Source organism: Hemiscyllium ocellatum, chromosome 39, assembly GCF_020745735.1.
Source record: "Hemiscyllium ocellatum isolate sHemOce1 chromosome 39, sHemOce1.pat.X.cur, whole genome shotgun sequence".
NCBI classification, from domain to species: Eukaryota; Metazoa; Chordata; class Chondrichthyes; order Orectolobiformes; family Hemiscylliidae; genus Hemiscyllium; species Hemiscyllium ocellatum.
Window position 1 is genome coordinate 7,299,171 of NC_083439.1, and position 24,149 is coordinate 7,323,319.

General features: G+C 38.9%; 1 protein-coding gene across 6 annotated transcripts in view; it reads left to right on the top strand.

Moving 5' to 3' along the window:
• map2k5 (mitogen-activated protein kinase kinase 5) overlaps positions 1 to 24,149 on the top strand; it is a 393,643-nt gene that overhangs the window by 189,356 nt on the left and 180,138 nt on the right. For all 6 annotated transcript variants that reach the window (XM_060852989.1, XM_060852986.1, XM_060852988.1 and 3 more), the window contains exons 10-12: positions 14,794 to 14,862; positions 14,964 to 15,045; positions 17,017 to 17,078. In XM_060852989.1, coding sequence (XP_060708972.1) covers positions 14,794 to 14,862; positions 14,964 to 15,045; positions 17,017 to 17,078 — 213 coding nt within the window. The remainder of the gene's footprint in view (positions 1 to 14,793; positions 14,863 to 14,963; positions 15,046 to 17,016; positions 17,079 to 24,149) is intronic.

Genomic DNA, 24,149 nt, shown 5'->3' on the forward strand with positions numbered 1-24,149 from the left:
GTGGTGCCAATCAAGCTGGCTGCTTTGCCCAGGATGGTGTCAAGCTGTTGAGTGTTGTTAGGGGTGCACTCATCCAGGAATGAGGAGAGTATTCCATCACATTCCTGACATTCTATGTAGATGGTGGGCAGGCTTTGGGAGTCAGGAGGTGAGTTACTTGCTACAGTATTCCTAGCCTCTGACTTCTCTTGTTGCCACTGTATTTATATGGTGAGTACAGTTAAGTTTCCAGTCCATGATTAAACCCAAGAATGAGAATGGGAGATTCAGTGATGGTAAAGCCATTCAATTGCAAGGGGCAGTGGTTAGATTCACTCTTATTGGAAATAGTCATTGCCTGGCATTTGCGTGGTGTGAATATTATTTGGCACCTATCAACCCAAGCCTGGATATTTGAATATTGTGCAAAACTTGTTGCATTTAAACATGGACTACTTCAATATCTGAGGAGTCACAAATGGTGCTGAACATCATGCAATCATTGAACATGCCCACTTCTGACTTTATGATGGAGGGAAGGTCATTGATGAAGCATCTGAAGATGGTTAGACCCAGGCCACTACCTTGAGGAACTCCTGCAGTGATGTCCTGCAGCTGCAATGACTAACCTCCAATATCCTCAACTATCTTCCGGTGTACCTCCGAAAGACTAGTGGAGTTTTCCCCCAATACCCATTGATTCCAGTTTTGCTAGGGCTCATTGATGATTAGGTTCCCTACAGTGTGGAAACAGGCCCTTTGGCCCAACAAGTCCACACCGATCCTCCGAAGAGTAACCCACCAATGACCTATTCCCCTACTAATGCACCTATCACTATGGGCAATTTAGCATGGCTAATTCATCTAACCTGCACATCTTTGGATTGTGGGAGGAAACCGGAGCCCGCGGAGGAAACCCACGCAGACACTGGGAGAATATGCAAACTCAGACAGTCGCCCGAGGCTGAATTCGAACCCGGGTCCCTGGCGCTGCGAGGCAGCAGTGCTAACCACTGAGTCACCGTGCTGCCCCTATGTCACACTCTGTCACCTCCGTCTAATGTTACCAAAGCGACCTTGCTGTCAAGAGCTGTTACCCTCACCTCAATTCTAGAATTCAACTCTTTGTCCATATTTGAGCCAAGGTTGTAATGCAGTGCAGCACTGAGTGCCCCTAGTGGAAACTAAATTAGATGACAGTGAGTAGGTTATTACTAAGCTGGTGTTGCTTCATAGCATGTTGTTGACACCTTCCATCATTTTGCTAATGATGTAGAATGTATTGAAAGTAACTGACGAGGTTGACTTGACCTGCTTTTTGTGTACAGGATATACCTCGACAATTTTCCATATTGTCAGATGGTATTAATGTTGTAGCTGTACTGGATCAGTTTGGCTCAGGGTGACACAATTTCTGGCGCAGATGCTTCAGTACCATTGCCAGAATGTTGTCGGGTCCCAAAGCCTTTGCAATATTGAGTGCCATAAAATATTCCTTGATATCACATTAAGTTAGCACGTTTTGAGAAGATTTGTAGCTCAGGGTGTTTTTATTTGTGTTTAGGTTTCCTTGGGTTGGTGATATCATTTCCTGTGGTGATGTCATTTTCTGTTCTTTCTCACAGGCGGGGTGATAAATGGGATCGAAGTCAATGTGTTTGTTGTTGGAGTTCTGGTTGGAATGGCATGTTTTGAGGAATTCTCACGTGTGTCTCTATTTGGCTTGTCCTAGAATGGATGTGTTTTCTCAGTCGAATGTTGTCCTTCCTCATGCACGTAAAGATACTAGTAAGAGTGGGTCAGGTATTTTTTGTGGCTAGTTAATGTTCAAGTATCCTGGTGGCTAGTTTTCTGCCTGTTTGTCCAATGTAGTGTTTGTTACAGTTCTTGCAAGATATTTTGTAAATGGCATCAGTTTTGCATGTTGTCAATGTAGGGTCTTTCATTAACTGCTGTTTTAGTGTGTTGATGGGTTTGTGGGCTACCATGATGCCACTAGTATCTTCTCATACAGATGAGGATGGACACCACTTCATCTGGGACAACACATCCATCCTAGGACAAACCAAACAGAGACAAGCGCAAGATTTTCTGGAAGCGTGGCATTCCAACAGGAACACTATCAACAAACACATTGACTTGGATCCCATTTACCACCCCCTGAGAAAAAGAACAGGAAATGACATCACCAACCCAAGGAAACCTAAACACAAATAAAAAGCAGGGCATACCACCAGTGCTTCATCCGGAGGCTCGCTGAGGATGTTACCTAGTATGGTGATGAAATGTCTGAAATCAAACCTTTCAGCTCAGCGAGCAAACCTACATCCATCGCATTAAGTGAATTAAATTGGCTGAGATGCTGGAGGAAGCAGAGAATGGTTGAGTGAGGGGGTATGCCAGGCCACGAGGTTACAAATTATTTTGGAAAATGATTCTGCTGCTACTGATGGCTCACATCACATTCCTAACCATATTACCTGAACCACATGCAAATTGGATTTTTTTCATTCACTTGTGGGATGTGGACATTGCTGGCTGGAGGGCTTCTATTGCCCATATCAAGTTGCCCTTGTGAAGGTTGGGGTGAACAGCTTTCTTAAACTGCTGGAGTCTATGTTGTAACAATACTGTCACTTTAAGAGGATATTTTGTCCTGGTGTGTTTATTTTTGAAGAGAGGTTGGAAGGCAGAGGTTTTCTTAAAGTTAGAACAATGGAAGCAGCCTAGGTGTGGCTATGTGGCCAGGCTTTCTAGTTTGTTTAGTTTTTAGGCTTAGTTTTGGGCAGAAACTTTTGGGGGTCTCAAAAGAGTTGGAAGCGTCAGTGGGATGTCTCCTAGCTACTACTTTCCCTGAATTTTCCTTTTACCAAGAGGTGTGTTTATAGGATGTGACTGTTGTGGGATAGTGTTCAAATAACGACAGAAATTGGTGAGTGGTAAAAATAGTCTCTTTTATTCAGCAATCACAGCACAAGTTTGAGGAGGCAATAGAATCTGGAAATACAGTTCTTACATATATTAAAATTCCATTACTATGGTGTTACATTATTTTATCTATTGTATACAAAGGTTTGAAAGGCTCCTTACCTGGGAGACTGGAGATGGGTTAAAACGTGCTAAATGCTGGCTGCTACTTCTGATGGGATATCTGTCCGGTCTGCTTGCATAATTATGAAGTGTTAGTCCTTCTGTCTTTTAAGTTAGTAAATATTAATAAAAATGCGAGGACTGTATGCTCTAAATAAGTTAGAAATTGTACCTGTACTTAATAAAAGAATAAAGGATATTAAACTGATTACTGCAGTTGGGTTGTGAGATTTATGTAATATTTGCTGATCTGAGTTTCATTCATTCATGCAATTTCATGGAAGCACTGTTTTGTCAGTTGCTTTTATAAAGGGATAATAGCCTAGTTAAAAGGTATTTAACAGGTACTTAATGTGTAGAGACCTGATGATGGTGGTATTGTTCCATATGCTATACTAATTCAGAGGTAAACACTGTTTGTAGCTAAGGACGATATGGTGTGGAAATGCAGTAATGGGTTTGAAAGGGTCGTTTTGATTAGAAAGGATGTGGAGCTGCAGGTATTGGACTGGGGTGGACAAAGTTTAAAAATCCCACAACACCAGGTTATAGTCCAACAAGTTTATTTGGAAGTACTAGCTTTTGGAGTGATGCTCCTTCATCAGGTAACTGTGGAGCAGGATCAAAAGACACAGAATTTATAACAAAAGATCACATGCAACTGATACAATATACTGAACAAACCTACATTGCTGTTAGGTCTTTCATCTTTTAGAATGGGTTGCATGTTTTGGTTCATTAATACGTAAATCTCAGAACTTCTTTCAAATCACATTCTCAAGATAACTTAAGGTTTTATAAAAATGAAGTGACATCTCAGCTCAGACAATGCATTAAAGGTGTGAGGTTAGAGTCTGGCTGTATCCCAATCTTGAGTCAGACTGGTTCCATTTCCAAAGTAGGAATTTATAAAATGGTACATGGATTGACTGCCTGCAGATTGTGTGCTTTTTGAACAAAGTAGAATGTATCTGCAAGCAGAAATTTACTCCCTAGACTTGTGTGTGTGCGTGCATGTGAGGGAGACAGTGTAAGTACGTGTGAAGATGTGTATGTGTGTGTTTGTGTGTGTGTATGAGAGGGAGTATGTAAGAGTGTGCATGTATGTGTGAGTGTATCGTGTAGTGGGGTCATCTGGAGTGTGACATGAACCCAAGGTCTTCGTTGAGGCCATCTTAATGGGTACTAAACTTGGCTATCAACCTCTGCTTGGCCACTCTGCGTCATTTTATATCTCAAAATCCGCTTTGGAGGATGGTCACCTGAAGATTCGAGTCAAATGTCCCTGACCGCTGAAGTATTCCCCATCTGGGGGGAACATCCCTGTCTGGCGATTGTTACACGGTGTCCATTCATCCGTTATCATAACGCCTGCTTGGTCTCACCTATGTACCATGCCTCGGAGCATCCTTGCCTGCAGCATTGACCGAGTCACATGAGTACCTGCTGAGTACATGGTGGGTGGTGTCCCCATGTGTAATGGTAGTATCCATGGCGACACTCCGACCCAGTGGTTGCCTCGACAGGGTCGTGTGGTGTTGTGGTCAATGTTGTCTTGAAGGCTGGCTGTTTGCTGCAAACAATGGCCTATTTAAGGTTTGTTTAAAAGTGAGAAGTGGAGATATAGGGAAGATCTTGGCGAGGTGCTCATCCTCATCGATATTGTTGCAGGCTGCAAAGAACATGGTGTAGTTTCTCTGTCCCTGGGAAGTACTGGACAATGAAGGGTACCCTATTGGTTGCATCCTGTGTTTGTCTCCTGAGGTGGTCATTGCAGTTTCTTGCTGTGACACGTTGGAACTGGTGATCGATGAGCTGAGCATCGTACCCTGTTCTTATGAGGACATCTTTCAGCACCTTTAGGTGTCTGTCACATTCCTCCTCCTCTGAACAGATCCTGGGTATGCGTAGGGATTGTCCATAGAGGATGGCTGTTTTAATATGCTGAGGGTGGAAGCTAGAGAAGTGCAACATCGTGAGGTTATCCGTTGGTTTGTGGTAGAATGAGATACTGAGGTGTACCCGTCCTTGGTAGAGACGCGTGTGTCCAAGAATGAGACAGCTACCAAAGAGTAGTTCATGGTAAGTCTGATGGTGGGATGAAACTTGTTGATACCACTGTGTAGTCATTTCAATGACTCCTTGCCATGGGTCCAGAGAAAGAAAATGTCGTCAATATATCTGGTGTATAGTGATGGTTGGAGGTTCTATGCAACAAAGAAGTCTTGTTCGAACTTGCCAATGAAAATATTGGCATATTGGGGTGTACCTTTGGTCCCATAGCCAGTCCGTGTGTCTGGGTAAAGAACTGGTTGTCAAACGTGAAAACGTTGTGGTCTAGGATGAAGTGGATGAGTTGTAGAATGGTGCTCAGAGATTAGCAGTTGTTGCTATTGAGTACTGAGGCTGTTGCAGCGATGAGAAAGTGAGGTCTGCAGATGCTGGAGATCAGAGCCGAAAATATGTTGCTGGAAAAGCGCAGCAGGTCAGGCAGCATCCAAGGAACAGGAGATTCGACGTTTCGGGCATAAGCCCTTCTTCAGGAATGAAGAAAGTATTGTGGGGTATGCTCACAATCTGGTCAGATGAGGAGTGTGATGAACTCCTGAAGGACGCCCTCCAAAGAACAGGGTACAATGCTCAACTCATCGATGACCAATTCCGACATGCCACAGTGAGGAACCACATTGATCACCTCAGGAGACAGACACAGGATGTGACCAATGGGGTATGCTTCGTTGTCCAGTACTTCCTGAGAGTGGAGAAACTACGCCCAGTTCTTGGCAGCCTGCAACACATTATCGATGAAGATGAGCATCTTGTCAAGACCTTCACTACACCTCCACTTCTCACCTTTAAACAGCCACCAAACTTTAAACAAATTGTTTGCGGCAAACTGCCCAGCCTTCAGGACAAATCGACCACAACACCACACAAGCCTATCAGGGCAACCACTGCAAGACATGTCAGAGTGTCGATATGGATACTACCATTACACGTGGGTACACACCCACTATGTATACGGCAGGTACTCATTGACTTAGCCAACATTGTCTATCTGATACACTGCAGGCAAGGATGTCCCGAGGCATGCTACATTGGCGAGACTAAGCAGACACTACGACAACGGATGAATGGACACCACGTAACAATCACCACACAGGGATGTTCCTTCCCAGTTGGGGAACACTTCAGCGGTAAGGGACATTCGGGCTCAAGTCATCCTCCAAGGCAGACTTCGGGGATACGCAGCAACACAGAATGGCTGAGCAGAGGCTGATAGCCAAGTTCAGTACCCATGAAGGCTGCCTCAGCTGGGACCTTGGGTCCATACCACTCTACACGTGACCCCACTACATTATACACTCTCACATACATGCACACTCTTAACATATTCGCACACTCTTACATACACACACTCACGCAGACTCTCGTACACACGTTCTCACACACACACACACACACACACACACACACACACACACACACACACACACACACACACACACACACACACACACACACACACACACACACACACCCGAGAGGCATGCACGCGCAAACACACGCTCACATGCACATAATTGCTCGCTCTCTCGCTGTCACTCTGTCTCACACATGTACGTGCACACATATAAGTCAATGAGGTGAAATTGCATTTGCAGAATTGTAATTGCAGATACATTCTATTTTGTTCAAAAAGCACACAATCTGCAGGCAGTCAATCTGTGTAACATTTTATAAATGCCTACCTTAGAAATAGAACCAGTCTGACTCAAGATTGGAATACAGTCAGACTCTAACCTCATACCTTTATTGCATTATCTGAGCTGAGATGTTGCTTTTTTTTAATAAAACCTTAAGTTATTTCAAGAATGTGACTTGAAAGAAGTTCTAGGATTTACGTTTTAATCAAACCAAACCTGGAATCCATTCTAAAAGATAAACGACTCAACAGCAATCTAGGTTTGTTCAATATATTGTATCATTTGCATGAACAACACTGATCTTTTGCTATAAATTCTGTGTCTTTTGATCCTGCTCCACAGCTACCTGATGAAGGAGCAACGCTCTGAAAACTAGTACTTCCAAATAAACTTGTTGGGCTATAACCTGGTGTTGTGGGATTTTTAAATTTGATTAGAAAAGGTTGTTTTTAAATTTGAATGTTAAAATGTACTACAAAACTGCAGTTTTATGAATAAATGAATGAAACCTTGTTATAGTAAATAATGGGTTAGTGGAGTGTTATGAATGAACAGGAACCCGGTATTAATGAATATAGCGAGCTGATGATTGAGTTAATAGATAACCTCTGACACAATATCTCATAACACAATATTTCACACTATATTGGAACAGTTAATTTGTAATTGGTACAGTATCTATTATTCATGTAAGTTATTATAAATTCTTCTTTTTATTTGTATTTTAACTGTAGTGTTTAAATAAATGTTTGTTTAATGTCTGACTAGTCACATTACATCTGGAACAAGGGGCTTCACATCAACCTTTTAAAATAAGAAAATGTTAGGGAGTAGGATACCTTCTCAAAATATTTTGTGGGGGTCTGGTGTGGTCTATTTGTTGGAGGTATACCCTCAATAGTGTTGGGACCGGAATTCTAGAATTTTGTCTCTGCAACACTGAAGGAATAGCGATATATTTCCAAGTCAGGATGGTAACTGGCTTGGAAGGGAACTTGCAGTCGGCTGACATGGCTGACAACACTTGATGGATGTCCAGCTTTGAGTTCCTAGAGCTGTTCGAAGTCTATCCCATATAGCATGTTGCAACACAACATGGTATAGGGTATTCTCAGTATGAAGGTGGAACTTTGTTCCTACAAGGGCTGTGCAATGGTAGTTACTTTTGCAATACTGTCATGGACAGATGCATCAGCAGCAGGCGGATTGGTGGGCATGAGGTCAAGTATACGTTTTCCTCTTATTGGTTTCCTCACCACCTGCTACAGTCCTAGTCTAGGATCTATGTCCTTTAGGACCTGAACAACTCCTGTAGTGCTGTTGCTGAACCTCTCTTTGCGGTGAAATTGAAATCCCCTAGCCAGAGTACATTCTAAAGTCTTGGAATCCTCAGTGCTTCCTCCAAGTGCTGTTCGACTTGGAGGAGTATTGATTCGTCAGCTGAGGAATGTTGATACATGGTAGTCATGTGTAGGCCAAACCAGATGAGATGGCAGATTTTCTTCACTGAAGAACCTTAGTGAATCGGGTATTTTTCAACAATTGGCAGTAGTTTCATGGGTGTCATTAGATTCTTAATTTCAGGTATTTATTAAATTCACTTTCCATTATCTGTCATGATGGAATTTGAACCCCAATCCCCAGAACATTAGCTTCATTTCTGGATTTATAATCTAGTGATAATATCACTGGGTCATCACCTGTCCTTAGGACAAATCAAATTAGAGAAATTGATGCACAGCTCAAAAACTGTTGTGGGAGAACAGGATTCCTGTTCACGGTGCACTATCACCCTTACTGGCAAAGTGGGATCTGTACTCTTCGTTGCCACCTGAACATGCTGGAGCTAGTGTTCTTGCGCATTGCATAACTAAGCATGTAGAAATGTTCAACTAAATAGTGCAGGAAAGGATCAGGTTTGGAAAGATGTGGGAAAGCAAAAAATAAAGATGACGCAAGACAGAAAATTGTTAATACTAGCAATAATAAATGGACTGTGGCAGGAAAGGATAGAGTGTGCACATTTAAGAATAAATCGACAGATAAGGCCTAAGATCATAAAAATAATGAAAGGGTAGATCTGAATAATGAATGCAACAGAGGAGCATAGCAGCCCCTTTGGCCACCATGGCAATGCTGACCATAATACCACTCCAAACCTGCCTGCACATGTTCCATATCCCTCCATTCACTGCCTTTTTCATGGGTCCATCTAATTGCTTTTTAAACTTTCTGATCATAACTGCTTCAACCACTTCCCTGGCAGAGAATTTCAAGCACCTAGCAATCTCTATATTTAAAAAAAGACTTATCTTGCACATCTCCTTTAAACTTACCCCTTCTCATTTTCAACCTATGTCCCCTCGTATTTGAAGTCTCCAATTACCCACCCTATCCATTCCTGTCATAATTTTATGTACTTCTATTAGGTCTGTCTTCAGCATCCCTAGCAAATATAATTCAAGTTTGTTGAATGTCTCTTTGTAGCTAAGACACTCCTGGTACACCTGTGTGGCAATCAGAACAGCATACACTACTCCAAATGTGGCCTAACTAAAGTTTTGTACAACTGATCCTTGAAGAACACCACTGGTCTCAGATATCAGTCAGAAAACACCCCTTCACAGTCACCCTCTGTGTTCTATGACCAAGATAGTTTTGTATCCAGCTTAGCAATTCACTGTGGACTCCATGTGACTTAATCTTTTGGACCAGCCTACCATTAGGGAATTGTCAATGCTTTAGTAAAATCCATGTTGATTACATTCTCTGCCCTACCCTCATCAATCATCTTCATAACTTCTTCAAAAAATTCAGTCAGATTTGTGAGACAATATCTCCCCTGCACAAAGCCATGCTAACTATCGTTTATAAGTCCATTCTTTTCCAAATGTGAGTAAATCTAGTCCCTAAGAATCTTCTCCATTAATTTCCTTGATTATCCATGTTGCCCTTAAGCAAAGGAACAATATTGTCTATTCTCCAGTCTTCTGGGACCTTGCCTGGAGCTAAAGAGAATACAAGGGTCTCTGTCAAGGCCTCAGCAATCTCTTCCCTTGTCCCCCTCTGTATCTTGGGATAGACCCCAACAGTCCCTTAGGTTTTCTCGACCTTAATGTTTTTCAAGACACTCAACACCACCTCCTTGACTCCAATATACCCTAGAATATTGACATATCCCTTCCTAACCTTACCATCATCCACTTCCTTCTCCTTGTGAATATCCAGTACTCAATAAGAACCTCATAAACTTACTCTAACTCCATGCATAAAATTCCCTTCTTTGTCCTTGAATGGACCTACCCTTTCCTGAGCTACCCTCTTGCTTCTAATATATGTACAAACACTTTGGGATTCTTCTTAATCCTCTTGCCAAGGACTGTGATGTGGCCCATTTTAGCTCGTAATTCGTTCTTTATGTTGTTTCCTGCTTCGTTTATATTCTTCAAGGGCCTTGTCTGATTTCTGTTCCCTAAACCTTACTTATACTTCCTTTTTCTTCTTGGCTAATCTTTCAATGTCTGTTGTTATCCAGGGTTCCCAAAACTCACATCCATATCTTCATCCTCACAGGAACATGCTTATCCTGAATTCTGATAACCAGTCTTTAAAGACGCCTACATGTTAGATGTGGATTTATTCTCAAAGACCCACCCCAATTTAATTTCTGCAGTTCGTGTTAATACTGTTGTAATTAGCCTTCCTCAAATTTATCAGTTTCACCTGAGGACCAGTCTTCTCCTTATCCAAAATTATCTGAAAGCTTAGGGAATTATGATCACTGTTCTCAAAATTCTCCCCCATTGAAACTTGATCATCTGGCCAGGAACATTCCTAATTTAAGATCCAATATGGCCCTTCCTTAATATTGTTTCAAGAAATTGTCCTAGATGCACCTGTCAAATTCTTCCCGTCTAAGCATCTGGCACTAAGGAAATCCCAGTCAATATTAGGGAAATTTAAATAACCCACTACAACAACCCTGTTTTTACATCTTTCCATGATCTGCTTACATATCTATTCTATCTCCCGCTGGCTACTAGGAGGCCTTTGTTAAAAAAAACCATCATAGTGATTGCACCTTTCTTATTCTTGAGTTATAGCCATATCTCCACGATAGGAAACTTAGTTGTAAAAATGACATAAGGATGCTACAAAGGATATAGATAGATTAAGTGAGTGAGCAAAGATGTGACAAGTGGAAAATAATGGAAAATGGGAAATTGTTCATTTTGGCAAGAAGAACAAAGCAAAGCATGTTAACTAAATGGTGAGAAATTACAGAACTGGAAGATAAAGGGATCTGGGTGTTCTCATATGCCAGTCACAAACACTAGCATTCATGCCCAGCAAGTAATTAGGAAAGCTAATGTTTATTTGAAAATGTCATAATTAATTGAATATGTAAGTAGGAGGTTTATGCTCAGACTAGACAGGGCATTGGTGAGACCATATTTGGAATACTGAATACATTGGTTATAACTTATTTAAGGAAACATATAAATGCATTGGAGGGAGTTCAGAGAAGGTTTACTATTCTAGTTACTTGAATAGCAGGTTGCCTCATGAGGAAAATTGGACAGATTTAGGTTTACATCTGCTGGAGTATAGAGAGTAAGAGAGTAAAAGAACAGGAAATAACATCACCAAACCAAAGAAGCCCAAACATATAAATAGAAAGCAGGAATCATGTACACTGTTTTGCTGAGGCCCACTGGAAACGTTACCTAGTAGTGTGACAAAACATCTGGAAATGAACCTTCCAGCTCAGCAAGCAAACCTACACCCAGAACCTCAACCAGAGCTACAAATCTTCTCAAAACTTGGTGATTTGATTAAAATATATAATTTCCTGAGGATTCTTGATGAGATAGCTATAAGAGGATATTTCTCTTGTGGAAGAATCTAGAATTGGAGGGTACTGTTTAAAAATAAAGGGTTATTTAACACAGAAAACCAATTTTTTTCTTAGAAAGGATCTCTCTTCCTTAAAAAGAAGAGTCTTCAAATATTTTTAAGGAGAAAGATAGATTCTTAGTAAGCAAGGAAGTGAAATGTTGTTAGGAACAAGTGAGAATCTGATTTTGAGGTAACAATCGGGTCAACCATGACTTTATAAATGGTAGAGCATGCTTGAGGAGCTGAATGGCTTGATCACATGAACTGTTTCTTTATAGCATTTGTATTTTTTGCAATAGGGATGGAAGGTGCAGTCAGATAACAGCTTTATTGTAATTCCTTTGCAATAAATTTGCCTTTATACATATATAGTGTTATATAAAAATCTGAGGCTGATTTGTAATTAGTTAACCTAACATTCCCTGGGGAGGTTGTTTAGGGTTCTAAAGCACAAGTGAAAAATGCACAGTTTATTGCAGTCATCTTAATTCAGCATGCATTAAAATGTAGATTTTAATTTTTTTTGTTGTGTCTTTCCTTTGGCTCTGAATGAAAACGTTAACAGAGTATTTCATACATTTCCTAAGTTGTTCTCAAGCAAAGTTCAAGAATTGTGACTTCATTATTACCCAAGACCTTAACCAAGACTCAATTCAGCGATTTCTCAAAAGTCTAATAGGTGAACTTATGAGATCAAACAGATTACAAAAGCTCAGGTATGCATATGTGGTTAGTCGATCTTTGCTGGGGCAACAAGTACTTGGAGTCATTGGATCATACAGCATGGAAACAGACCCTTCGGTCCAACCAGTCCATCCGATCATAATCCCAAACTAAACTAGTCTCGTCTGCATGTGCTTGACTCAGATCCCTCCCAACATTTGTGTACTTATCTAAATGTCTTTTAAATGTTGTAACTGTACCTGCATCCTCCACTTTCTCTGGAAATTCATTCCACACACGAGCCACTTTGTGTTTAAAACAAAATGCACTTCCTGTTTTCTTCAAATCTTTCTCCTCTCACTTTAAAAGTATGTTCCCTAGTCTTGAAATACCCCACTCTCGGGTAAAAATACTGACCATTCACTTTATCTACAGCCCTCATGATTTTGTAAACCTCTATAAGATCACCTCTCAATCTCCTATGCTGCAGTGAACAAAGAAATCCCAGCCTATCCAGTTTCTCATTATAGCTCAAACCCTCCATTCCCAGCAACATCCTGGCAAATCTCTTCTGAAATCGAGCATGTGGTGCTGGAAAAGCACAGCAGGTCACACAGCAGCCAAGGAGCAGAAGAATCAGCATTTTGAGTGTAAGCCCTTATCAGAAATCCCAAACTGATGAGCCCTGATGCTTTTCCAGCAACTGCAATCCTCACTTTCTCCAAATCTCTTCTGAACCTTAACGTCCATAAATTGAAAGAAGAAAAGCTTTTGATTCTGCTGCTGATCACAAGACATGATTCTTGGAGACAATTGATTCATGTCAGCCGTGTTTTCTTCAGATAGCCTTTTGATTCTGTTTAATTTTCCACCTAAAGGTTCACCACATGGGGTCCCAGAAGGTTGCTAGAACCTTAGAATTACAGTAGCAAGTACTATGTAAGTTAATAATAAACCTTTTAAAATGCCTCCATTTGTTTAGGACATTGATGTGAGTTAATGGGATAAACATCAGAAATATGAATAATGATATCAGTCACATAATTAAGTAAAACAAACTGAAAGTGAGCAAAAGTTCACCTTGCATGAAAAGAATGTGTATAGATCATCCTGTAGGTAAAGAGTAGTTGCACCAAGTCCCTTGGACTCCAATGATAGTACTTTGGAAGTCTAATTGGGGTTAAGTGTCAAACAAAACAAAATATGGTGGTAATGGACAAGGCAAAAAGAGTACTAAAGTTGGTTATTGATGTGAACTAGTGTTATCAAAGCTATAGTCTGCGAAAAAAATATGTAAATGACATCAACAGAGAGAAGGAAGCAACAACTGAGATCATATAAAGTTGAAACAGTTTTTAGGATTATTAGAAGAAATGGTCATGCATTTGAGTCATTGAACAAAACACTGATTAAACATTATAACTTTCTCAGAAAAAGAAGGAAGCTCAATCGAAGATACATTCTCACATTAAAAGAAGGGTGCAGAACATCCTAGTCCTCAGAATGAAATCAGAACAGATCATGGAGATTGATCAGAGCACCACAGATTCTCACCCTGTAAAATCTGAGATTGAAGGAAGACCTAGAGGCATGTGATTGACACTAGATGAATGTATAATGATGTAATGTAAATGTCAGAGACACATAGATAAGTATCGTGTTGAAAGGGAGCAAAGCTCTAACTTAGCGTGAAGAGAGTGTCAATATAGATTCAGCTATAAATAAAGAGCTCTTACAGAAAGTTCCATGGACTTCATGAACAGTACTTTGTGAGACAAAGTAGAGAGTGATCAAGAAAACAGCTCGATAATTTAAACCCCCTCACAAAATTAATATTTTTTGAATTTTATTGTGTGTGGAGATTATAGAGACAAATATAGTAGAATTCTGCAGGAGCTATATCTCTCAGACTGGAGTGACTAGTATCCAACTGTCAGTCTCTTTTTTGTGGCTATTACTTGTGTGCGTAATCTTGAACAGGAGGAGTACTTTTTGAATAGGACCTTGGAAACTTCACATGTTATACTTTCTCAGTTCTTTACTTGTGTTGTCAGCCTAGGTTATATAATATAATCTGGTCTGTGGGTTGAACCCATAACCTCATCGAGAGGTGAATATGTTACCATCTGGGACCCACTGCTCTCAGAAGAGTAGATTAGAAATTTAGAAGGGATTTCTTTACCTTTGTCTGTAAATTTACAGCCTTGATTCTGAACCATTGCCTTTTGAGTAGCTTTGCACTCATTACAACCTTGACAGTGTCAAGCAAGATTGACTTTTATGTTTTAATCATGGTTTCTCAATGAGATTGGTAATCCACAGCTCCTAATTTATATAGAAAAATATTTACAGTAGGTTGCTGACAACTGATGTGATCTCTGTTTATTGTTAAGATATAAAGTTGCAATATTTGGTCAATTAGCACATGATAACATATTGATTTATTTTATTGCAGGTTATTCCTTTAGACATTACACTTGAAGTTCAAAAACAAATTATGTCAGAGCTAGAAATTCTTTATAAGGTAATTTTTCAACTTTTTTGAGTACTAATTTTAGCTTTGCTTTACTTCGTTCAATTGTGAGACTCATTCTTAATCTTTTTTGGTCATTCAACTACTTACAGTGTGATTCGTCGTATATAATAGGATTTTATGGAGCATTTTTTGTGGAAAACAGGATATCAATATGTACAGAATTCATGGATGGTGAGTTTGTAGGTTATTTAAAGCATCAATTTTTTGTATGAATTTGAATTAATTGCTGTGGGGTTTTTTTTAAAACTGGGAGTCTGCAAATTTGACTACTGTTTTGGTATGGCCCTTTCTGTTAGGGTATGTAAGTCATAACTGGAATGAATGAGACTCTTAGCAGCTTAGAATGCTTTAGAGAAATAAAATCTAACCCAGAGTCTATATTGAAACATACTGCAAAAAAAATTTCACCTTATCAGCAGTAACTTGTTACATTTAAATCCACATTGGCCCTGCAGCTTATCTATGAATATACCTAGATTTGATGGCACTTGAACTATTCCTGAAACCCGATTTGGATGGCAAATAGGCAACATTTCAATTTGGCGTATAGCTTAGAGGATTTGTGGTGTCTTGATAGAATGTAATGCATTTTCAATAGATACAAAACAGCCAAGTTGGTTAGGCCTGTATGAACATCTGTGCATGGTATACAAAAGGCAAAGAAGAACTATCTTATATAAAAAGGTGTGATTTCTCAAATGATCAGTACCCAGGCTTGTCCGTGCATTGTCATACCAGGTGAATAATAGTATAACTAGCTAAATAATTTGGCTTCTTGCATTGGTTGCTTCTGTATTTGTAATGCCAAAAACTATATTTATAATGCTGTTTGCTCAGTACTTCCATCATGTCAGGAAGCTCTTAGACCATGCCAGGGATATAGTTCTACAAGTATAGATTTATTTTATGGCCCACACTGAGGTATAATTCCACATTCTGTAACCCATGTTATGAGTATGATTTCATTGTTTTTGACCCAGCTTGGGGTTGTTTTCTATGGAAAGTGACTCTGCTTAGAGGTATAATATATAGGTGCTGACACATATTCTGCTCTGATTCTACAAACTAATACGATACTGAGCAAGGTGTGCCATTATCACCAGAATAGCATTTTTTATGGGCCAGAAATTATAAAAACTAGGAAGTTTTAGAAATAAAAGTGCTATTATCATTATTATGTTATGGTGGTGCAGTAATAATGTCACTGGATTAGTTATCCAGAGGGGCGAAACTTATTCTCTGAAGATACGGGTTCAAATCTTACCATGGCAGCTGGTGGAATTTAAATTCAGTTAATAGTATTTGGAAGTGAAAATTTGATTCCACAATGGTGAAACTATCATCAATAGTTGTTTGCTAATGACCTTTAGAAAAGGAAACCTGCCTCTTTACCTGGTTTGGTTTGCACATGACTCTAGATCCACAGCAATGTTGCTGACTCTTCACTGCCCTCTCAAATGATCCAGGCCAATTAGGTATGGGCAGAAATGCTTGTCTTGTCAGTGACCTCCACTTTTATGAAAGGATTTTTTTTAAAAAACTATCTCAGAGCAAAATCTGCTTTGCAGGAGCCTGCAGGAAAAGATTAATATTAATTTACCTTTAGTGTGCAAAGCGATGTCTGCCACATCTTCCGGACTGACTTTTCCCTCCACTGAAATAGTTTGGATTTTATTCCTTATGGGTCACTTATCTCTTGTTTATTCCTCCATTTTTGAAAGAGTCCTAACTGGTCAAACATAATTTTAATAGTACAATATTTTGTGTTATTCATAACTATCAAGTTTATTGGTATGTATGTCTTTTGTCAAATAATAATGATGTAACAGTCAAAATTTTCATTGCAATTTAGAGGTATGGATAAAACAAATTGTAAATGTTTTGCTTTTGTGAATGCCAATTTGTTGGATGTAATTTAGAATTTAAACCCCAATTACTATATTAACACTATTTATGGTGTATTTAAAATATTAATAGTACCTTAAGAAATTAGATGTTGTACTTGACCTTGAAACAGATAGGGTCCTCCAGTGTATCAAGTCATAAGAATTTATTTTAGAACTTACGGTCAACAATTGTAGTAATATCAACTTAATTTAATATGCATTCATGTTTTTTCTCCTCCATTACAATTTCCTTCAGGAGGTTCTTTGGATGTATATAGAAGAATCCCTGAGCATGTGCTAGGGAGAATCTCTGTTGCAGTAAGTTTAAATATTTTTAAAATCAATATTTCAACAACATATTGAAGAAATGATCCATTTCATATAGAATAAATGTAGAAAAAGATAATAAAACAAAACATTAAGAAATTGTGCATATTTCTATATATATATAATTGCACATGCTGAAAAATCTGAGGTGAGAGACATAATTTGCAATTTGCATATTATCATGGCCTAAGGGATGTTTGGAATTGTAGATACGGTTAGCTGACTAAAGATTACAGGTAGGTCTTGTAAAAGTAATTAGATGTAACACTTCTATAATTTTAGGCTGGTTGGGGACATCCTAATGGAGTTTGTTTTTAAAACCTTTTAGGACTAGATTTGAAGTGTTCATTTGCTGAAAGTAGCATAATAGCAGGTATAAAATGTGGCTGAAATAGATATTACAATCTTTCATTGGTTGCCTTTACAAGGTGATATATACTTGAGGTATCTTACATTGCAGAATATTAGGGGGTATTTTTGTGTTTCTGATTTGCCACGCTGCACGTTCCCAATCAGCAAACTGTGATACATGGTGGAAGTGCTGCGCAAATGGAAGATACAATAAAGAATCTAGTAATCTTAAATCACTCAGGCGCAAGTTCTTCTGGCTAGATATGAAGTAGTATTCATTAAAACATTTCCTTTTAGCTAGACAAGAGATGAGGTAAGGAGGGAAAGCTTAAAAATGTCAGCTTTACCAATATTCTTTTTGTAATCCAATATTCAACTCTCAGATAGCTGCACACAAACAGAATGTCTAATTATTCACATTGCTGTTTTGTGGAACCTTGCTGTTCGCAAATTGGTGGCAGTATTTCCTATATTACAAAGTCGACTCCTCAAAAGCAACTCATTGGTTGTAAAGCACTTTGGGATGTTTCTTGAAACATGAAGTGTGCGTGGAAATATTTTTAAAACCAGCTCAACCAAATGTCTGATATAGTGAAGGCTGATGTCATTGTATATACTCTAAGAAAATACACCAGCACTATTATGGACTTGGGGTTCAAGCATATCTGTGGGTTGTTTAAGAGTAAATCCACATATTATTCATAGCATTTAGTGTTTCATAACATTTGCATTTCCAAACAGGTTTTCGAAAATTGTCAAGAAGCTGTGATGTAATGTGGGCACTTGCCATATCTAGTTTTTTTAAAAATGTCCAAGACATGGATTGTTTATATTCAGTGAATTCTCCGTCCTCAGTATGTGGATGATTTTGGATAAAATAAAATTGGCTATTTTGGTTAATTTCATTTGGATAGGAACATGAGGCCTTATTCAGCAACCTTGGAATGGTTGGAATAACGGTTGTTTCCGTGCTGAACACAGAGTGGGCAGATACAAAGGAAATGTATAACCTGAATTCTCCAAACCATTCTGATTCAGTATGTGGATGTACCTACTAGTGAAGGTGCAAAACTTGACCTACTCTTGGGAAATAAGGTAGGGCAGGTGACTGAGGTGTCAGTGGGGTAGCATTTTGGGGCCAGTGACCATAATTCTATTCATTTTAAAATAGTGATGGAAAAGGATAGACCAGATCTTAAATGTTGAAGTTCTAAATTGGAGATAGGCCAATTTTGACGGTATTAGGCTAAAGTGGACCACACGTTGTGCAAATTTTGCAGTCCAGTATAAATGTGCTGTAGTTTGCTCACTGAGAAATTCAGGATGTGTGATTTAGAAACAAAGATGTGACTGTTATTGTTCCTTAGTTCTTCTATATTTATGGAGTCATTGTGAATTTTATTTTGGTGGAAATGTGTATTTTATGAGGGGCATGGATAGGGGAGTTCTAAACTAGAGGGCATAAGTTTAAGGTGTGATGGGAAAGATTTAGAAGTGACCAGAAGAGCAACTTTTTCACACAGTGTGGTGCATGTATGGAACAAGCTGTGAGAGGAATTGGTGGAGGCAGGTACAATTACATTTAAAAGATATCTGGATGGTTACATTTAATATGAAGGTTTTACATAAGAACGTAAGAAATAGGATCAGGAGTAGGCCATCATGGCTGATCTTTTCGTGTCCTCAGCTCCACTCACCTGCTCTCTCACCATGACCCTTAACTCCTTTACTGTTCAAAAGATTATCTATCTTAGCTTTAAAAACATTCAATGAAGAAACCTCAACTACTTCATTGGGCATAGGATTCCACAGATTCACAACCCTCTGCATGAGGAAGTTCCAACTCAATTTGGTCCTAAATCTGCTCCCCTTAATTTTGAGGCTATGCCCTCTTATCCGAGTTTCACTGGCAGTGGAAACATCCCCTCTACTTCTATTGTGTCTATTCCCTTCATAACTTTATATGTTTCTATAATATCCCTCCCTCATTCTTCTAAATTCCAATTAAAATCATCCTAGTCTCTCAGTTATGGGTTAATTGCTGGCAAATGGCACGAGATCAGTTGAGGATATCAGATCAGCATAGACGGTTGGATTGAAGGGCCTGTTTCCGTGCTGTATACAGAGGAACCTCGATTATCCGAACAACGCCTGCAGGGAGTATTTTGTTCAGATAATCGAATGTTCAGATGATCAAATGCTGACTAACACAGTTTAGCTAAGCGTTGGGACCTTGCAATCTTGACAGATAATCCAAAATTCGGATAAATTGTTAAAACATGAAATAAAGGAATTCCAAATGAACAAGTTAATGTATTCATTGTCAATATTGCAAAATCTAATTTCAATCCAGCATATTTAATAGAGAGTCATAGAAATTACAGCACAGAAACAGACCCTTTGGTCCAACTCGTCCAACCAGATATCCCAACCTGATCTAGTCCCATCTGCCAGCACCTGGCCCATAACCCTCCAAACCCTACCTATTCATATAACCATCCAGGTGCTTTTTAAATGTTGCAATTGTACCAGCCTCCACCACTTCCTCTGGCAGCCTATTCCATACATGCATCACCCTCTGTGTGAAAAGGTTGCCCTTGGGTCCCTTTTATAACTTTCCCCTCTCACCCTAAACCTATGCCCTCTAGCTCTGGACTCCTCCACTCCAGGGAAAAGACTTTGTCTATTTACCCTATCCATTTCCCTCATGATTTTATAAACCTCCGTAAGGTCACCCTTGAGCCTCCAACGCTCCAGGGAAAACAGCCCCAGCCTATTCAACCTCTCCCTATCCTTGTAAATTATTTCTGAACCCTTTCAAGTTTCACAGCATCCTTCCAATACAAAGGAGACCAGAATTGCACGCAATATTCCAAAAGTAGCCTAACCAATATCTTGTACAGCCTCCCAACTCCTATACTCAATACTCTGACCAATAACGTAAAGCATACCAAATGCCTTCTTCACAGTTCTATCTACCTGCGACTCTACTTTCAAGGAGCTATAAACCTGCAGTCCAAGGTCTCATTGTTCAGCAACACTCTCCAGGGCCTTACCGTTAAGTGTAAAGGTCCTGCTCTGATTTGCTTTTCCAAAATGCAACTCCTCAAATTTATCTAAATTAAACTCCATTTGCCTCTCCTCAGCCCATTGGCTGATCAGATCAATATCCCGTGGTACTCTGAGGTAACCTTCTTCGCTGTCCATTACACCTCCAATTTTAGTGTCATCTGCAAACTTACTAACTATATCTCTTAAGCTCACATCCAAGTAATTTATATAAATGACAAAAAATAGTGAGCCCAGCACTGATCCTTGTGGTACTCCAATGGTCATAAGCCTCCAGTCTGAAAAGCAATCCTTCACCACCATCCTCTGTCTTCTACCTTTGAGCCAGTTCTGTATCCAAATGGCGAATTAATATTTCTGTGGGCTGTTTGCTAGTTCTTATTGGATCCCTGACTTTAAAAATATAGGCAAAAAAGTCCAAAATGAAGGAAGTTGTGCTAAAGCTTCAGAAAATTAGCCCCAAGATAAAATATGGTGTCAGATTCAGAACACTATGATTTTTTGTTTTTTGATTTTCGTTTCATTGAAGATTATCATTGCCTGATGCTTATGTGGCACTAATATTACTTGCCATGTCTGCCCAAGTCTGAATGTTGTCCTGGCCTTGTGTGTGTGTGCATGGACAAAATCTAAGAAGTTGGCAATTGAACTTAACACATTAAATTTGTGAGGTACAGTGTTAATTGCAGACAATATAAACTCTGCTCCAAATCAGACCTCAGCTTTATGAAGGCCTCAATCCTGTTTGTCCAGTTGTTACGTGTGGTAAATTGTCACAAATTTGCATTTGAATTTTAGTAGTATGTTTATTATCAGAGCAATAAACAATGCAGTTGAGCTCAAGATTGTAAGTAACCTCGTCGTGAAAATTGTGCTGATTGTGATTTTTTTGGATATCTTTTATAATCTTCCTCTAATCGTCTTTAAATAAAGAAATTTGATTGAAATGATCCTGAATTCAGATTCTACTAAATTCCCTCATAACTGAAATTTTAGCACTGTATCTTCTTACTTCTTGTCTTGCTACTCAGTCTATTTTAATCACACCGTTGATTGCTCTTTGGTTCCATTTACCATTAATTCTCGTATCTAAAGTCCAGCTGGGTAGCCCAATGAAAAATAATACAAGCATGTCAGACTAATAGTTCCATCAATGACCTCTAATCAAGACCACAAAAGTCTTGCTCAGGGACAAGATCTTAAATTAGAAGGTAATTATGTGGGCTGGGTTTTTTAAAAATCATTAGCAAAAATCTTCCAACTAAATTACTTGTGCTGCACAAACATATGTCATCCATGTATATTTATATTTTGTAACACAAGTTTTTGTAGTATATTTAGAATTAAATAGAATAGAATTCCTATAGTGTGTAAACAGGCCCTTCGGACCAACAAGTTCACACCGACCCTCTGAGAATTTCCCAACCAGACCCATTCCCCTGACTAATGCACCTAACCTACACATCCCTGAACACTATGGGCAATTTAGCATAGCAAATTTACCAAAACTACACATCTTTGGATTGTGGGAGGAAACTGGAGCACCCGAAGGCAACCCATGCAGACACCGGAGGAATGTGCAAACTCCACTTGGACTTAAAACACGACTTGGACTCTTTTGATTGTCCAGAGAATGAAAATAGTTTGTTTTAGAACTAATAGGTGAAGAAAAATTCAAATTACAATTCTTGATACTTTGCTGATGACTGCTTTCTCGTATTGCAATTTTTTGTACCTTATTCTTCATAAGAATAAACTTGATCATTCATTAGATGGGAGAAATATCCTCCGTTTTGGAGCAATTAATTATAAGTTGCATTTTTTCACTTTAATATCTTATTCTGACATTCATTATCCCTTGTAATGACAATTAATTTAAATCCAAGTGATCAAACATCGACAGCTATTAGTCTCAATTCATTCTAATTCACAGACCTTCATTTTCACAAAGTCCTGTAATTATCTTTGGAAACTGCCCAGGGCAATGGAGATTCCATTTGAATATTGGCTTTTATCAGCAAATTGGTCATAATTTGCTTGTTGCTGCTGTAATTTAATGTGTAATTTTAGGAGATCTTATATTTGCACAGCCAGAATGAAAGCATTTAAGCACACATATTGACCATGGAGTGGATAAACAAAGGTTCCAACATCAATACAGCTTCTTTGTTTTTCTCACGAAATCAACAATTGCTCATTCAATGCACAGTCTTATTCAATATTTTGATTTGAACAAGGTACTCAAAGCCATGAGGAATGTCAATAGTGAATGTAGGAGAAACCGTTCCAGTTGTTGGAGAGCCAGAGGTTACTGATTTATGGTGTTTGGTTAAAACCAGTTTCTGGTGGACAGTTCAAGAAACCAATTCAGTCATAGTTTTCAAATTTGAACAGTTATCTGAACAAAAGAAACTTGTAGGGCTACAGGGAAAAGACATGGAACTAGGACTAAGCATGTTGCTCTTGTAGAGAGTAGACAAAGGCACAAGAAGCTAAATTACTTCCATTTAAGTTCCATTTTAAAAAAACCTATTTGGATATGTTATGGTACACTTCCAAGGCAGGCAGTACTTGAACACAGACCTACTGTTTTGGAAACATGGATGCTACAACTGCACTGCAATACCCTCAATTACATCCTCTTATGCTGTAACCGTTCTATTATTATTTGGTGTGCACAGTTAAGTATTTTTAAGTGAAACATATTCATTTTGAGTTTCTATTCTTGAACTTTGTTTTGATTAGACTGTGTAAGGTTTAGGATTGAGGTCCACATCACATAAAATAGACTGTCTACTGTTTGTAAGTAATTTTAAGATGTTTATTAAGAGATAGCAGTTTGATACAATATATTAGCTAAATAGACAAGGAAACTATACAACTGGTGAAAGTTGAGGACAGTTCACTGATATCAGCATTAGAACAACATGTTGATCTCAACAGATTGTGAAGACAGCATCCTGCTATTCAGCAGAAGCATTAAGGAATCTCCCTAAGGTCTTCCTTCAATTTTATTAGTTGATCTTTTCTTTGAAGAGGCAACTGCCCGATGTACACTGCCACCTGAGAGACATTGCTTTGCCTCCCAACAAGGAAGTTTTAATTTACTTTAATTCTGGGGGCTAGTAGATTGCACTAAATCAATCATCTGTTTGAATCTTTTTAACCAATGATTAAAGGACAGATTCCAAGATATCAGGACACACCTCCTTCTTTGTCTATCTTCCAATCAGGGTCAGCTTTTGTTCTTTCTAAACACTTCTGTGGATAAAGGATGCATGCATAGTACCAAGCAATTCCCTGATGTCAGTTTGGGAATTAAGTGACCTTGGTATTGGGATTGAAACTTTGTGGCTTTTGTTTTGCACAATTTTGCTTATGCTTTCTCAGAGACACAAAAATCAGTACTGCATTAGCTAAGCTTATTTTAAAAAGTCATTCTGAACAGGAAAACCTAGTTTAGAGGGTCCTAATTTCTTATAGCTGCATCTTTGGAAAGCTTTGTAGTTCTTCCTGTGTGTTTATTCTATAGAGTTGTGAGCCATAATGTAGAGTTTATGCAAATGCGTTAGTGCTTTCAGAAATCGAAAGTGTTTTATTGTTTTTAATTCTATGCATTCCCACTAAAATTATGAATGTGAG